The sequence below is a fragment of the Dipodomys spectabilis genome, unplaced genomic scaffold (genome assembly GCF_019054845.1).
Source record: "Dipodomys spectabilis isolate Male_0828 unplaced genomic scaffold, ASM1905484v1 ptg000092l, whole genome shotgun sequence".
Taxonomy (NCBI): domain Eukaryota; kingdom Metazoa; phylum Chordata; class Mammalia; order Rodentia; family Heteromyidae; genus Dipodomys; species Dipodomys spectabilis.
In genome coordinates, this window is record NW_024870769.1 from 7,037,501 (window position 1) to 7,054,922 (window position 17,422).

The following is a 17,422-nucleotide window of genomic DNA, read 5'->3' on the forward strand; positions in this document are numbered from 1 at the left end:
CTACTATGTGCTAGTTGCTACAGTAGGAAACTAAACCAGCACCTTTAGAAGATGGGCCAGGAGTAGGCATTTTAAATTTCTTCAGGTGCTTCTAATGCAAAGGCAGCCAGACAGATACAGATTTAGAATAATAGGAAAAGGGAAGTTTAAAGGAAGGAAAATGCATTAAGTGGCATTTGTTTTCTGGTAAGCCTTTTATCACTTCCTTTGTTCCCATGACAACTCGCTTTCTATATACTAAAGGTCATGGAGTGTCTACTACATACCAGAGCCTGCACCAGTTCCTGGATCTATAAGGAAACCCAAACAGGCAAGACTGCTGCCCTTATAATGCTTATTTTCTATGAGATACTATATAATTTCAACAGATTAAGAAATAACAGAGATTATAAGTTCTGAAATGCTTAAATTCTGACACTGAATGCATTTCAACACTGCTACCCTGGAGCTGTAATAGAATACGATTCTGGAAGATGTAATAAAAAATGATTTGCGAGGTGATCAAGTGCCCAGTATTGACATGCAGCCCCAGGTGCTAAAGATGACTTCTGTTACCTGCTAATTTGGATCATGTGATCATTTTCTAGCAGTGGGGAAAATTAGTGGGAGTCTCTGTAAGAACAGATTGGAGTTTTTGCCTCCACTACAACACCTCACAATAAATTGGAGCAGATTGAGAGATTTCAAAACACTGTCATTCTAAGCAGTCTATTTACTTACGATATAGTCAAATAAATTTTATATAGTACTAATCACAACTTGCCTTCTTTACATTTTTATTCTATCTCTTATTTGCCAAAGAATATATTGTGGCATATATCTACAAGTTTGGGAAGCATAATAAAAAACACAACCACCAATGCACCATCAGTCTTAAGAACCAGTATGGTATCAGTACCACCGAATCTACCCCAGGTACTTCTTCTAGGTCCTAACTTCATGTTTTCTCCACAGAGATAACAAAAATAGCCACAGTTCAAGAGTTTAGATTTAGAATTTCCTTGCTCTGGAAAAAAGACAGTTTAACCTGTGTGTTTGTATATATCTCAAAATAACATGCTTTATTTTTGCTTGTTTTCATGCATGATTCTGTTTGTCCCTTTCAGACACTTTTGTTTACTCAACACTGTACTTCTAAGAGTATTTCTGTATTTCGTCTAGCTGTAGATGATTAGTTATCACTGGGAAACAGGAAGATTTAAAAGTATATGACTCTTGAAAAAAACCTAGGACTAAATCTTTGTTTCTTTGGGTTAAGTATTTTTTTCTTTTTTAGTCATGATACTAAAAGCAAGCTTTTTAAAAATTCTTTCTTGGAATTTCCATGTCTTTGTCTAAATATCCACCTGTTTTGGAATTTTGTCAACTTTCTCTATTAAAATTCATAGCATTATTTTAAAAAAATCCTTGCGTGTTCATTTCAACATTCTCAGCATATCTGTTTCTGGTTTTAATGTTTGTTCAGTCCCTTTAAACTGTCTTTTATCTTTTGGTATGCTTCTTAATTTGTGTTGAAAGGTGCGCATCATGTAATGGCTAAGAGAGCATCAGTGAACAGGACTTTAGCAATGTGGATGAGAAGTAAGGCGACATGTTCCACACTTCTATCATTGGGTCTCAATCTTTTAAAAGCCTGTGTCTTAGGACAGGCGCTGGTGGCTCACGCCTGTAATCCTAGCTACTCAGGAGGCTGAGATCTGAGGATCGCGGTTCAAAGCCAGCCAGGGCAGGAAAGACCGTGAGACTCCTATCTCCAATAAACCACTAGAAAACCGGAAGTGGCGCTGTAGCTCAAGTGGTAGAGCGCTCGCCTTGAGCTGAAGAGCTGAGGGACAGCACCCAGGACCAGAGTTCAAGCCCCACGACCGACAAAAAAAAAAAAAAAAGCCTGTGTCTTGAATGGAACGTTCAGCAACGCTTCTCAGTTGACTGGACCACACCTGGGTCGAACAAGATAGCTAGATGGGACTGGAGTAGGGTAAATATGATTCTTGGCATATGAGAGTTTGACTTATTATCTTCAACTTTCCGGTGGTCTGACATTGATATACATTCAACAGAAGTTATATTCATTTCTTAGATTTGGACCTTTTCCCAGATTAGCCATATACTGTAAGGCTCTCTTGCAATTCTGGGCAGTGACAGTGATCTGTAGCTCCCAGTGAGCCACACAGCTATGAGGGTAAACTGACATTCAACAAAGGACAACATGTCTGGGACTTTGGATATGGTGTTCAATCATAGGCCTTTTGTAATATGATTATTCCCAACTATACACAGAAGTACGCTTAAAGTAGGTAAGGCTAAGCTACAATTCCTGTTTGACAGATCATATTGTATGCACTTTCAAGTAATGTTATCTTCAACTAGCTTGAGGTTATTGGGATATAACCCTACTGCAAGTAGAGGAGTATCTGTATTGCCCCTCTCCAAGTTAGTTTCACAGGTTGTAACTCCTGCAGATTAGGCTCTGGTAAAATAGTTTCTCCTGAGAGCAGGCCCTGTTCAGAAGTGCTCTGGCAGATTTCAAAATGTTTACTTCTCCCCTCCCTTTGACAAAAGCATCAGGAAGCTTTTTCTTCAATATTTACTGTGAGAATCAGTTTCAGCTCTTGCAGGGGAAAAAATCTATGAAAAGTGAAGTGTTTCACCCATGTCTGGGTCCCTCTGAATATTCATCTCTCAGATTGGTCCACATGGGGCCTCTGGTAACTCATTAGTTGCAGTTGTGGTGTTCCTATCTCCATATTGAGTCTGTGAGGTTCCTCCTCCTGAGTTTCCATTATGAGTCTTGTCTCTGTACACTCCTCTCTCTGTCTCTCCGGAGGGGTGGGGGAGGGGCAGACATGGGGGGGAAGGTGGTGTCAGCGGCTTGCTCTAGGCCTCATTTTTTTTCTCACAAATTTAAGACTTGTTTGTTCAGCTTTTTACTGTTAGCACAGAACGGTGCCTTCTACGTTCTTTATAAACAGATAGGAAATGGAAGTCTGTCAAGGCTTTTTATTTTTATGTTATGCAGGGTTTCTTGTGTAACTTTATATGTAACAGGCTCTGAGAGAATTTTGCTGAATCTTGTGGCACATTCTTGGTAATAGGTTTAACTTAGAAACTCTCTAGCCATCAGGCACTACGTTTTAAAATATTTTTATTAGCATATATTAGCTGTACAAAGGAGTTCCATTGTGATATTTCCATACATGCATACAATGTACCCTGATTGGAATTCATATGTTAGCATATATTAGTTGTACAAGGGGGGGTACATATTTCCAAACATGCATACAATGTAGCCTGGTCAAATTTCACTCCCCTCTATCACTGTTTCTCATCTTCTTCTGAAAACAGTTTTAACAAGTTTCATTGCTCCAATTTTTTTTTTTTTGTTTTTGGTCAGTCGTGGGGCTTGAACTCTGGGCCTCAGCGCTGTCCCTGTGCTCTTCAGCTCAAGGCCAGCGCTCTACCACTTGAGCCACAGCACCACTTCTGGTTTTCGAGTAGTTTATTGGAGATAAGAGTCTCACGGACTTTTCTGTCCAGGCTGGCTTTGGACCTCAATCCTCAGATCTCAGCCTCCTGAGTAGCTAGGATTACAGGCGTGAGCCACCAGCACCCAGCTGGTTTCATTGCTCCATTTTGAAACATGTATATAAAGTACTTCAACTGTATTCCCTCTCCTTCACTGTCTCTTTTCATCTTCCTTCCCCTTCCACTGGTACCACAACAGAAGCTGTCCTTCACGTATACAGCACATAATGTTGTACACATACTACTTCAATGTATGTGAATTGTACAAAGGGATTTTCACTGTGGTTAATGCACACATACATATATTGTATTTTAACCAGACTTATGTAATCTCATTTGAGCCTTGAAATCATTGGCAACAAAGTGCTATTTTTTCCTCCCATTTTAAACAACAGGAAACAGGAGCACAGAAGTCTAAGTGTCCTCTCCAAAGGGCCACAGTGAGTGAGTGGTGGAACCAGAACTCAGAGTCCAAATGTGAGACTACCATCCTCCTTTTCTAGATGGCTCCTAAAAGTCTTGATAATAATTTGACCTGGTTCAATCATGAACAAGTCAAATAGCCCAGCAGATTTTCTTCTCATGCTAGTTATTTTGGAAATTACCAAGGCGATATTCCAAACATCTGAAATCACTAAAAAGAAAATGACTTTGACTATGCATTCCCTGTGGGCCATTACAAGAGCCTGATTATGTTTTCATGTAGTTGTTTATGCAGAAACTACATGGACACAATTCCAGACCCTAGCAAAGGCACTTGTGCTATAAGAGATGCTCCACAGTGGAGGCAATGAATCTAGGGCTGGAAAAAAGACTTCTGTTTTTATAAATAGAAACAGGTAGGCTACTTTCTATGATAAATTAGAACCGAGTCTTACATAAATAGCTTTAAGGGTACTGATATCTTAAGGCAACCTATGTTGTTCTTATTCCATTATATACACTGGAGGATCACCATCAATAACAGAGAAGCCAACAAAAATAGCTACCCAAATGGCTCTGACAGCTTTATCAAGGAATATGCACTCTGGTTTAGCAGCAAATGCTTTTTGGTTAGCATTCACAAACATGGCTTCTCACATTAAGCTGTTGTTCTCTTTCTGGAAACAAATCAGAGTTGAAACGTATAGAAAGCATGACAATTTCATTGGAATCCATGTTGATAGGTATCATTGGATACCATATCGATAGTACGGAAATTTGTGTCCACCCCAAAATCCATATGCTTACATCTAATGCCCATTGTGATAGTATTAAAAAGGTTAAGACTCACCCTTATAAAAAAAAAGTCTCAGTTCTTTTTGCCATATGCAAACATAGCAAGAAGGAAATATGAAGCAGAGAGCAAGTCCCTACCAGAATATACATCTGCTGTTGTCTGATCTTGGTTTCCCTGTCCCCAGAACTGTGAGCAGTAAGTGTTTGTTACTGATTTGTTTACATAGTCTTGCCTTTATAAATCACCCAGTCTGTTATAGCGGCCTTGACAGACCAAAACAGCAGGTTTGGGTTACATGGGCAACAGGGCTAGATGTTTAAATATCAAAATTGAAACTTAATTCTATTCAATATATCTTCTTTCATTAATCCAGCAGAGTCCATGGTAATGATTTCACATCAGGATATTGGAATGGTTTATGCAATTATGTAAGCTGTCTGTCCCACTCTGTTCTCACATGATTAAGAAAGGAATTATATTCTGATGAAATTTGTACAACCAGGAAATATATCTCCCAAGGGTACAAACACTGTACAAACAATGCACAAATGTACAATTACTTCCTCCACTCAAAAAACTACTTTGATTTGGGGAGGGGAATAATAAAATGCTGACACAAGGACAGAGGATGACCCAATGCAGCAATGATACTCATAAGACACTATGTTGGAAATGAACTTTACATCTTGTGGGGGAGGAATGGGGGAGGAATGGGGGAGAAAAACAAAGGAGTGTTTGACCAGAAATGTAGTCATTGCCTTACTCATGTAACTGTAACCCCTCTGTACAGTATCTTTGCAATAAAATAAAATTTAAAAAGAGAAAGCTAATAGAAGTGAAATTAAAAATTAAAACTATTGTCTTAAAAAGCTACTTTGAATTTTTTTTTTTTGGTCAGTTGTGGGGCCTGAACTCTGGGCCTGGATGCTGTCTCTCAGCTCTTCAGCTGAAGGCTAGTGCCACAGTGGCACTTCTGACTTTTTCTGTTTATGTGGTGCTGAGGACTTAAACCCAAGGCCTTGTGCATGCAAAGCAAGCACTCTACCACTGAGCCACCTTCCCAGCCCGTACTCTGAATTCTTTAATGTTATACTATAGCAGATTATTGATGCCTGAAAACACAAGTGGTAATCTCTTTTTAAATGGGTAGATGATAAATACTACCAGATTATGGACACATTTTTTTAGATATATTTTTGTCATAGCACTGATTTTCCCTTCAGTTATTCATTGAGCCTGGACATCTGCTCCAAGCGGGTGCCAGGATGGGTATCAGATGAGAGTTCATGATGGTAGTACTTTGTGATGAATATAACAAAGGGCAGAGACAGCTTATATAGGACACGGCAGCAATGTTTCTGAAAGTGCTTACAGCAGGCAAGCACTATGTTTCCCAGCAGAACCAAATACAAGATGACTGAAATGTTGGCCTGATCTAGTTAGGACGTTTCTGACATTAGATTATTAAAAAAAAATAGTTACATGTCAGATTCTGTATATACTAAGGATAGGACCAGAAACGGGCAGACCAGTGCTGGACTATCTTGAAATGCAACCCAGTAAGGGTACAGTTGGTCAAAGATCCCAAAGGTCACTATTCTTAACGTAAGCATTAAAGAAATGTATATTTCTCAGGCTGAAAAATGCAATAAGGAGTCTTGTTCTAGCAAAAGCAGCATATTCAGGACAATTTCTGATAGGTAAGAAGTATTCTGGGGAAAGAATGTTTTTGTCTAACTCAGAAAAATGTACTTTAGGAACTATTAGCTCTCTTCTTTTTTTATTCATCCTATTACCCTTGCCTCTGCCTGATACATGGAGTAAGCTGGCAAAATCCTTTGTTCTTAGTGAAATGATCCCTCAGTCTTGACCCACAGACCAATATTCATCCTAGGATGAATGTTAACAGGCTGGAAGATCAGAGGGGACATGAGAGAGTAGGATTATAGGACAAATAAAGAAGGTACATAGGATGATTTTTTTCTACAGGTCACTTGGTCTGGGTATCCTCCCTCCCTGAGAGGTGGAGCATGAATTCTAGGCCCCTTTGTCTGGACCTGCAGGGCTACTTCTTATGGTTTCATTGCTGTGTGTAACTTCAGGCAAATCATCTCAAGCAGATGACACAATATTGACATGACATGGTCAGAGCAGGGACCTTTTTCATTCATTATTTCAGCCTCACAGTGCAGCCAAGTGTTTGTCTTACAGCAAACACTGACGTGTCCATCACTGAGCAAAGTGGATGCGCATAATTATTAGGCCAAATACATTTTGGGAATAGCTAGTTGATTTCATTTTCCCTGATCTTACTGTAATTCCCATTATAAAGCAAACAATAAGAGAACACAGGGGGTTTTGTCTGCTCTGCTAGTCTTTTTCTCAAGAAATGATGAGAGCTAGAATGTACAACAGAAATTTTAAGGAATGATTAGGGGGAAATGATTTAAAGAAAAGCCATAAAACTTTTCATTTAAAATAGTCAATAAAGACAGGTACTAGTGGCTTATACTTGTAATCCTAGCTACTCAAGAAGTGTAGAGCTGAGTACTGTGGTTCAAAGCCAGCCTGGGCAGAAAAATCCGTAGGACTCTTATCTCTAACTAACCACCAAAAAGCTGGAAGTAGAGCTATGACTCAATTATGACAGCTTTGAGTGAAAAGATTAAATGATAGTGCCCAGACCCTGAGTTCAAACACTACTTACTGGCACAAAAAAAAAGCCAAAAATAAAACAAAACAACAACAATAACAAAAACCAAGCCTGTTCTTGTTTATAAATGTAATAAAAGATTCCTTTTAAGAGATAGGAGAGAAATTACATATAAAAGGAAGTCATTTTTACCCTAGGTTGTTCCAAGATTTCTTATGTAGCAGCAATTGAAGTGGATTATGTACCTTATAGTTATTCATGATTTCAGTGAGCCAAGGTTTAACTGATTTCATGGTATCTTCCCTCAGGTAGTTTTCCACTGTAGCGCCATCACTGAAGGTCTTGTTTCCCACGTGGATGGCTCTTCTCACTTGTGGGAGAGACAGAAATTTCCCAAAGTACTCATGGTCCTCAGGTTCCTGGAAAGATAGTTGAAAATGTAAGTTAGTGTCAGAATAGCATGTAGGGAAAATGTATGATTCTCTCATAACATATAACCCAATAAGCAAGCTATAGCATAACTGCTAAAATATCATCTTTAATACATTTGTAAATTATCTTTAAGTGGTTGTACAAAGGAGTTTCCATTCAACCTGTCAGTTTGAGTAGGATGCATCCTGATTAGTGTCACCCATCTCTCCAACCTCACCTATTCCCTCAGTTTACCTAGTTCAATTTCCACATATGCACATTCATTGAGTGTTATGACTGCATTCACCTACACTTCCCTTCTCCATTTATCTTCTCCCTCCCCTTGACTTCATCTCCCCAACAACCAATGTTCTAGCTTCCTGGTCTTCATTTTGTTAAACTGTTGTTCGAAGCATTTATGTTAGAATCCTTCTCCTGTGTAGATCATACATTAGTTAATATGTTTGTGTATGTATGCATAGGACTCCATATATGCTCATAGTTTAGAACTACCTACCACATAGGAGAGAAAACTTGAAATTTTTGTTTGTTTGTTTTTTGGGGGGGCATGGTCGTAGGGCCTGAACTCTGGGCCTGGGCACTGCCCCTCAGCTCTTGAGCTCAAGGGAGTGCTCTACTGCTTGAACCACAGCACCACTTCCAGCTTTTATTTTTCTGCTTATGTGGTGCTGAGGAATCGAGCCCAGGGCCTCATGCATGCAAAGCAAGCGCTCTACCACTGAGCCACCTTCCCAGCCCGAAAACTTGAAATTTTAAAGATGTAGTTTTGAAATAACTTAAGTGACAACCTCGTACTAAAATGAATCTGGATAATTCAATCTATTTAGAGTCAAGAACCAATTTGTACAGGTTGTATTTTTTTTTTCAGGACCTAATATTTTGTGAACTGTAACTATGGTTAGCATTGGAGACAAATGTGGGGGAAGAACTGAGGTGAAGATTATGCAAATTAGTCATTCTTTGTTGGTAGCTTTGGGAATGGAAGGTCAAGTGCATTCTAAGAGGCAGTGTGGCCGATTAAAAGATGAGAATTTATTTTCCTTGTCCTCTTGTTCATTGAAAACACACAAATATCAGCTGACCATAGTTTAAAGGGGGATTATGTCAAATACACAAACAAATAACTTGTAAGAAAATACATTAAGGGATATGCAAGTATATGCAAATACCTTTAAAATAGTAGATTCAAGGGAGAACTCAAATAGTGTTAATTCCTTAGGCAAAATCCAAGTTCAACAAAATAAACACCAGGAAGGAAGTATTTGAAAAGGGTAAGGGTGGGGTCAAGAGGAAAGAAGTAGATGAATGGAGAAAAGAGGAGAGAATGCAGTCAAGAATTCAGTGTATATCCTTACAAAATTAAGAAGAGCGAGGGAAGGGATGGGTGAGAATACTGAAAGGGGTGATGTTCCTCAAAATACATTGTATTTATAAATAATTAAAAATAGATAAGTAGAAAAAACAAACAACACAAATGATATTTCACGAATGACACAAACAAAAGTTATCTATGTTTATTTTTTAAGAAAGAGTAACACTAGGCTGGAATCTGGTGGCTCATGCCTGTAATCCTAGCTTCCTAGGAGGCTGAGATCTAAGGATTTTGGTTCAAACCCATCCAGCCAGGAAAGTCCAGGAGACTCTTACATCTAATTAAGCACCAAAGAGCCAGAAGTGAACCTGTGGCTCAAGTGATTACAGCTAGCCTTGAGCTCAAAAGCTTAAGGACAGTATCCAGGCCCCGAGTTCAAGCCATAGGACTGGCAAAAACAAACAAACAAAAAAATAACACACACATGCACATATATACACACATACACACACATACACAAAACCCAATGACACTGCAAATAAATTTTGTAGTGAACACTATACTAAAAGAAAAACAAGTAAATGGCTTTAAGGAAATTTCAAGTGAGAAAAAGGCAAAATAACTGTTTCACAGTTTTGGGCTTCACCAGCAATATTTGCTGTGAATATATTGTTTTGTAGAGAAAAAAATATTTCAATCACAAATTTCATTTCTCTTTCCTACCATATGTTTTTTTTCCCACAGGGCTAGGAAATTCCACTTGAATTTGCATTGCATTTTATTTACAAATAGTTCATAAATAATGCTGAATGCATGGTTAATATGCTCTAGACAAAGACTACATGAATCCAAATCCCGCTTTGGATCCTTCTCTCTTATTTGATCAATTCTACATAAAGGAGGCCAACTTTGACCTACTTTTATAAAAGAAGCTACTTGAATACTTTCATATTCCAGAGAGCTTGAAGTGAGGGCTGCACTAAAAGCTCTAAACATCTTAAGTTAAAAGTGAAACAAAGCAAATATTTTCATAAAGGCTTTGGCAGGTTTGATTATCCAGGCCATCTGAAGGGCAGAATGAAGATTGTGCCATTTTCAAGACACTCATAAACAGGCCTGAAGCTGAGATCTAATACACATAAAATATAGCTGTAGCCGGCAGCCTTCACAAAGTCTCCTCCGTGGAATGAACTCTAGGTGGGGAAAAAACAAACTGCATTAATGAGAAATTTTTGCCAGGTGCTGGTAGCTCACACCTGTAAACCTAGCTACTAGGGAGGCTGAGCTAAGCATTGCATTTCAAAGCCAATCCAGGCGAGAAAGGCTGTGAGTCTCTTCTTTCCAAATAACCAGAAAAAAGCTGAAAGTGGATATTTGGCTCAAGGAGTAAGCACCAGTCTTGAGCAAAAGACAAGCTAAGTGAGGCCCTGAGCTCAAGTTCCAGTACTAGAATGTACACACACACACACACACACACACACACACAGAAACTTTGGACTCATCAGGGACAATATACATTCTCAATGGGCGGATTATGCTATACACAATGTTGGTGGGAAACTAATCCCATGAATTAGAAGCCTAAATCATGCAATAAGCTTAGAAATACTTATCTAGTAGTCCGCTATAATATATCCCAGATAAGAAGATGTTTAGTTTTGTCAGAAATTTGAAGCAAATGTGATTATGGTTACTAAAATTTGTGCTTACCGTGCACTGTAAAAGGTTATAGTAAGTAGCACATCCTGTAGCATTCTGAAAGAAAGATGGGTCGCTTGTCAAGTCTCCATCTAGGAGTTTATCCAGTATCTAGATCAACAGAGAGGAAGAGAAAGAAGAATATCGTTGGAGTGGTAAGCATGCACAGGAGTTTGTTACTTCATTTAATCAGTAATTTTTACATCTTTATCATTTCATAAAGTCAGCATTTCCTGCACAGCTTCTTTGTGCCAGGAATTAGATAAACCTAAAAGACATACTAAAGTCCTCCCTCATGGAGCTTATATCCTAGGGGAGATAATAAGCAAGTATTACTCTATAAATTAGAATGACAACCATGTAGTATATTAGAGAATTATAAAGAGGGCAGAAAACTAGTAGAAAATGTCAGTAGTATGTGTAACTGTGACAATAATGACAGAGAGTCTCACTGAGAAGATGACATTTGGAAGGAAGGAAGGAAGGAAGGAAGGAAGGAAGGAAGGAAGGAAGGAGGGAGGGAGGGAGGGAGGAAGGGAGGAGAGAGGGAGGGATGGAAAGAAGGGAGGGAGGGAAGGAGGGAGGGAGGGAGGGAGAGAGAGAGGAAAGGCGGCAGGGAAATCATTCAGATGAGTGAGGAAAACATTCCAGGTAGAAGAAACAGCTGCTTTGACTGTGTCAGTCAGGGTTTCTTAGCATGGGTTATGGGCCATGAAGAGAGAGAGAAATCAGAGGATGCAGGCATAGATGGAAGTCCTTAGGGATACTGGGAGATATTTACGGACTGAAGACATAAAAATCTTGGTCATCAGGAGGCCAGGAGTGGTCAGCACGGCTGGGTGCTCTCCTTTATCTCTGTGCAGCTACACAGGGACTGTCCTGTAGTGGAAGAGGAGTGGTTTAGCCAGGGTTGTGGCTTAGCCAAAAGAGTTAATGGAAAGGCTAAGGGACTTTAGGGACTGGAGACATATCATTGTGGATTCAAATGAAGAAGTGAAGACCAAAGAGTGTGATCCCATAAAGAGGTAGTATTATCTATGGGTAAGGAGACAGTGGAAAGGGGTTCAGAATACCAGAGTTTATAATAGCACATGTGAGGGACAGGAGGTGATAGTGGGAGAAATATGTTGAAAATTGAGCTTGTGGACTGGTTGATAGGGATTTTATTTGTAATGGGAATGAGAAACTAGGATAAGGTGTAAAGCAAAATCACTTTAAAAAAAAAAAAAAGGAGTCAAACAAACTAAAGGATCAATTATGCAAACAACCATTCAATCAGATACTGCTATCATGAGGAATTGTGAGAGGAGTGACAGGAGACTGGAGCTACAGCAGTAAGAGAAGGTAAACAGTGAGCCAGAGGTGGTAGATCATCATCCTAAGAAGTGGCGAGGCTCCATCTGAGGCCAGTGCTATAGCAGAAGTCACCATCTATGACCTGAAGCAGCAAAAAGACATGAGTCTATGAGTCAGGAATTACAGAAAGAGAGAGCGCACAGCCCCCATCTAGGAGGATCTGAGGGGACACATCATCCCAAAGAAGCCAGAATTGGATAAATTGGATGGATCAGCCACAGCTGATGATATTAAGTTGCAAAGGGTTCTTATAAAAAAAAAGATTTTAAAAAGTCAATGCAGCATAATTTAAAAGTCATCTCTAAAGTATGAGTTTAGGTTCTTGCAAGATGTTCTTGGTATCCAAATTTTAAGTGAGGAAATTAAGACACACAGAAGTCCCTCCCCTAGGAACACCTCACATACGCTGACTGGCAGAGGCAGGATGCAAGGCCAGGCCCTGACTCTTCATCTAGATCCTCACCGCACAGGTGCTACCTTGTCAACAGTTAGACTTCCCTATTTCCTGGTCCTCAATGCATTCCGGTCACGTTGTGACCCTGCATCTGTCTGTGCAGATTCTGTTCAACATGAATCTTGACTGAGTGGTAAGAAGGAAGGGAACCAGACAGACCTCTGTTAGTCAAGCTGTGCATACCCTGTCAGAGGGCAGTGTCATTCAATGGTGACATCTGTTTGCCAAGCCCTACGCCCTCAGGATTGCTGTCAACCCCGAAAAGTTGTCTTTTCTAATCTATCTACTCAGCGTGGGTACAGACTGTGAGGTCTATAAGAATGAAAAATCAACCTCTAAGAATGGATTTGCTTTTGAAGTCATTTGTGGTCAAACAAATAAGGCAGATAGTTCAGTCACCATCACAGAAATCCAACTTCTCATTAAAACTCATTTTACAAAGAACTTTCTGTGATCCAGAATACCATTACTAGAAGGGAGAGGAGACAGAAAAAAGAGATCAGCCGTTTTGCTGATCTCTATAATGTCCAGGATCAGGACTCTTACAGAATACCTGAAAAATTGCTGTTGGAGAAACACTATATAGGAATGGGGGAGGGGGTTCTACCCTTTGCCTACCACAATCTGTGTATGGGTCCTTTGCATGTCTCCAGTGATTGTTATCAGCTCTGGGGGATGGGGACAGGAAGGGGTGATGAGACCCTCTATCTCTGAGCTAGGGAATTACCCTGGTTCTTTTGTCAATCCCATCATTTTATTTATTTGTTTGGTTGGTTGTTTATTTGTTTATTTATTTGCCTGTCCTGAGACTTGAACTCAGGGCCTAAGCAGTGTCCCTAAGCTTCTTTTGCTCAAAGCTAGCACTCTACCACTTGAGCCACAGCACCATTTCTGGCATTTCCTGTTTCTGTGGTGCTGAGGAATCGAACCCATAGCTTCATGCATGCTAGGCAATCACTCTACACTAAGTCTATTCCCAGCTCCAACGACATCATTTTAAAGGACCAGAGAATCAAATGGATGAATCCATTAGGCTTGAGATGTTGACATTTGTATCCTCTTGGATTTCATGATTTCTTGGGGTTTCTCTATAGTAAGTATCGTTTTGTCTGTTTCCCTTGTGAAAATGAAAGCTTTTACATTTCCTTAATCTATTATTCAAGATACTGGGTCAATGGGAAAAAAGATATCATGTGTTCTTATCTGAATATATGTAGTCTGAGAAAGACTCCATTTAACCCAAATCATAGCTTCGTTATCTACAAAGCACAAAATACCTGGGCTTTTCCACAACTTCACAAATCCTGTTGGTACCTAGGCTGTGATAGCATATCTCTCTGCTTTCTTCATATCTTCATGTCTCTCTAATTTTTTGACATTTAGTAGTCACTTGCTTCTTTAAACACACACACACTCACACACACACACACACACACACACACAAAATGTCTCATTTTCAAATTTGTGCCACACCATATAGAATTTTCTATTAATTCTAAATTTTCATTATTTCTTACTTCCCCTTTCCTGACTATCCTCACAGACAACCTAAAACCCATCTTGAAAATACAATCACTGCTAGTTAAAGCATGATTGTCTATGGCTCCAGTAAAAACCCTCTTCCTTCATAGAATTACCAAGAAATTCTGAATCACACTCTGCAGCCACATCTGCTTTCCTGACACAGAAAGAAGAGCCTATTAGCCTCCTGCTGGGTGGCTGAGACTTCCCTCTCTCAATTTACTTGTACAGCTTCCTGCTATCGAAATCCTTAGAAGGGTGGTCACTGCTGTGGGGGATTTCAGGCAGTATCCTGACATCTTCTGTGTAAAATGAAGGACACCATTAAGTTACCCCCTACATCCTCAAATGTATATGCCCCTGTTTTGATCTGAACTGCCTTATCTGCAGGGTGCAAAAGGCCATTACCAACAAGCCCCTGCCTTAATGACTGTAATGACTTTAGCTGCTCACATACATGCTATATGTATGTACAGGTTCAGTCACAGCCAGAGGTCCTCCAGATCCAGCCAATGCTCCATTTACCAGTGTTTCAACAGGATGACTTTACTGTAAATAAATATAGCAAATACAACCAAAAGCCCCAAAGGAAGATTGCTTGCACATGGCCTTTGCTTAGAAAATTAAAAATTAAAAAAGAAAGCACAACCAGAAACATGCCACTTCCTATATCATAGCATTTAATACACTCTTACATTTTAAATAAGAAAAAAAGAAAGAAGAAAGTTTAGAAAACAAGATTATTAACTATATTATCAGGTCCTCAAGTTTTCTTTTAAGGGAGCATTGTAATGATACTGACAAATACCAATGGTTCTCTGTAAAAGTTTCAAGTTATTACTCTTTCTAGTCTTTGTTCCTGACCCAGAGGAACATGTGACATATGTTGCCCACTCTGGCCCTTCTGCAGCCAAAGCCCTGTTTGTGGATATAACTCTGCTGTGTGGTTTTAGAGCATCTGTGGAAGCTTATGCATCTACTTCCCAGGTTGCCTTTCATCTGATTTCCATATGATAGACTATGCCTTCAGATCCTACACTGAATTTAAAGAAATCAGGACAGTTAATGAAAGACACAATCAGATAAACACTCCAAAATGATCTTGGGTTTAAAATAAAGCCAAAGTAAATTCAAAGAAACACAGCCAGCGGTTTTCTTCATTAGGCACCCACTCATCTTGCCCCGATCTTAGACAGCAGAAGAGATATCCCCTCTCCCACACAGAAATGCCTGAGCACCATGGTGCTTCAATGGGCCCCTCCTCTACTTCAGATGGTTTTAATTGCTCAAGGGCAACACAGGGCCCCAGGACTCACTTCAAAGGCCTTTTGCCACTTCTTCTTCTTGATGTATTTTATGCACTCATCGCACTGCTGCTGGAAGTACTGTTTCTGCTTTTCATCCAGCAAGCCAATTTGGTACAGGAACTCTGCATAGCCCCCTATAATCTGAGACAAAAAGAGACACAGATGCCAGAGAGAGAAGGAAAGAGAGAAAGAGGGTCAGGAAACCCACTGGCTTCACAATGCAATATTTAGAAACTGTCAGTGTTGTACTGAAATGAGTCAAGAGGACAATTATACATATACTCCCCACCTCTTACACAAACACTCAAATACAACACAAACACACAGGTCACACAACATAATGAACATATGTGCAACAGGGCATAACAAAATGTATACTTTTCCTGACAGCCAACAAACGCTAACATAGTAAGCCAACAGGTTGAAATGTTTGGTAAAAATTAAATATTTTAAGTCATAAAGTCAAATTGTTAGTGCCCTTTATAAGTCAGGCCTCTCAGGTAAGAGATACGAGTCATCTCATTAACAGTAATTTAATTCTTTCAAGGGGCAAACAGGAAAGAAAGTTAAGATACCTACCGACTCAGGATCAGAATATGCATCGCCAAGAGCAATTCCTTTCAGGTTGATCTTGAGTTTCTTCTCAGAGTTTCTGGTGTGAATATAGTGTGCAATGGCTGGCACGTATTTCCCTGCATAGGACTGACAAGGACAGGCACTGAAATGAGGCTCACATTATGCTTGCATAATGCACAAGCTCATCAAAATCATCTGGTGCTGGTGGCTCATGCCTGTAACTCAGGAGGCTAAGATTCTCAGTTCAAAACAGCTAAGGTAGACAATCTGATAGACTCTTATATCCAATCAACCAGCAAAAAGCCAGAAGATGAGGTGTGGCTCAAATGGTAGAGAGCTGGTCTTTCGAAGTAAAAGCTAAGCAAGAGCATCAGGCCTTGAGTTCAAACCCCAGTAACAGCTCATGCACGTGTGCGCGCATGCGCACGGGCACACGCACACAATATCACAATAAAGTAATAGTAATTTTACATGAGGTGTACTGTTTATTTCTTTACCTCACATTATTATAAGTTCCACAATAATGAGAAACTTCCCTCACTCTCCTTCTGTTTATTCCAAAAAGCACCTAATGAAATGCAAGTCAAAGGCTAAATGGGAAAACAAGCAAACAAAAACCATGTAAGCCTGACTATGTAAGGCTGTGGCTCATGCCTGTAATCCCAGCTATTCACAAGGCTGAGATCTGAGGATCACAATTGAAAGTCAGACTGGGCAGAAAAGTCTGAGACTGTTATATCCAATTATTCACCAAAAAGCTAGAAGTGGAGCCGTGGCTCAAATAGTGGAATACTAGCTTTGAGCAAAAATTCTTAGGGTCAGTGACCATGCCCAGAATTCAAGCCCCAGGACCAGCACAAAAATAACAAAGAAACAACAAAAAACACCATGTAGTATCTGAACATGCTAATTTCTTTCCAAAATGAAAATGTGGACCACTCAAGAAAATCCTGCCATTGGTTGAGCTTTTATTACCAGACAGCTCCATTCCACACTATAGCTTTAATAAATGAATGGAAAATTTTCAACTCTATAAACTTAAGATTTCAAATGTAGAAAATTTGAAACCAGCATACATTAAAGGAATGGAGAAGAAAAGGGCAATAACATGATTGGCCACTAAAATTTTCATTTGAACTTAACCTCTATTTCCAATCTTTTCAGAATAAGGTTCTTTCCCACCCCAACAAGTATGGTCACAGTTCTACTTTTAGACTTTGTTGGAAAAGTGCTACTATTGGCTCAATAGTACTTTTAAAACATTTTTTCAAAAACATTAGTATTTTTTGCATTTTTTTCCATCAAAAGTTGCCTTCTTGTCACCTCGACTTGTATAACTAATATTAAATATCATATGCTTAAAATTCAG

The 17,422-nt window shown here is 39.5% G+C and overlaps 1 protein-coding gene across 1 annotated transcript in view; it reads right to left on the minus strand.

Moving 5' to 3' along the window:
• Cpvl (carboxypeptidase vitellogenic like) overlaps positions 1–17,422 on the minus strand; it is a 116,313-nt gene that overhangs the window by 47,674 nt on the left and 51,217 nt on the right. The window contains exons 7-10 of the mRNA XM_042685059.1: positions 16,057–16,179; positions 15,487–15,618; positions 10,852–10,950; positions 7,643–7,816 (exon numbers count right to left, since the gene is read on the minus strand). Coding sequence (XP_042540993.1) covers positions 7,643–7,816; positions 10,852–10,950; positions 15,487–15,618; positions 16,057–16,179 — 528 coding nt within the window. The remainder of the gene's footprint in view (positions 1–7,642; positions 7,817–10,851; positions 10,951–15,486; positions 15,619–16,056; positions 16,180–17,422) is intronic.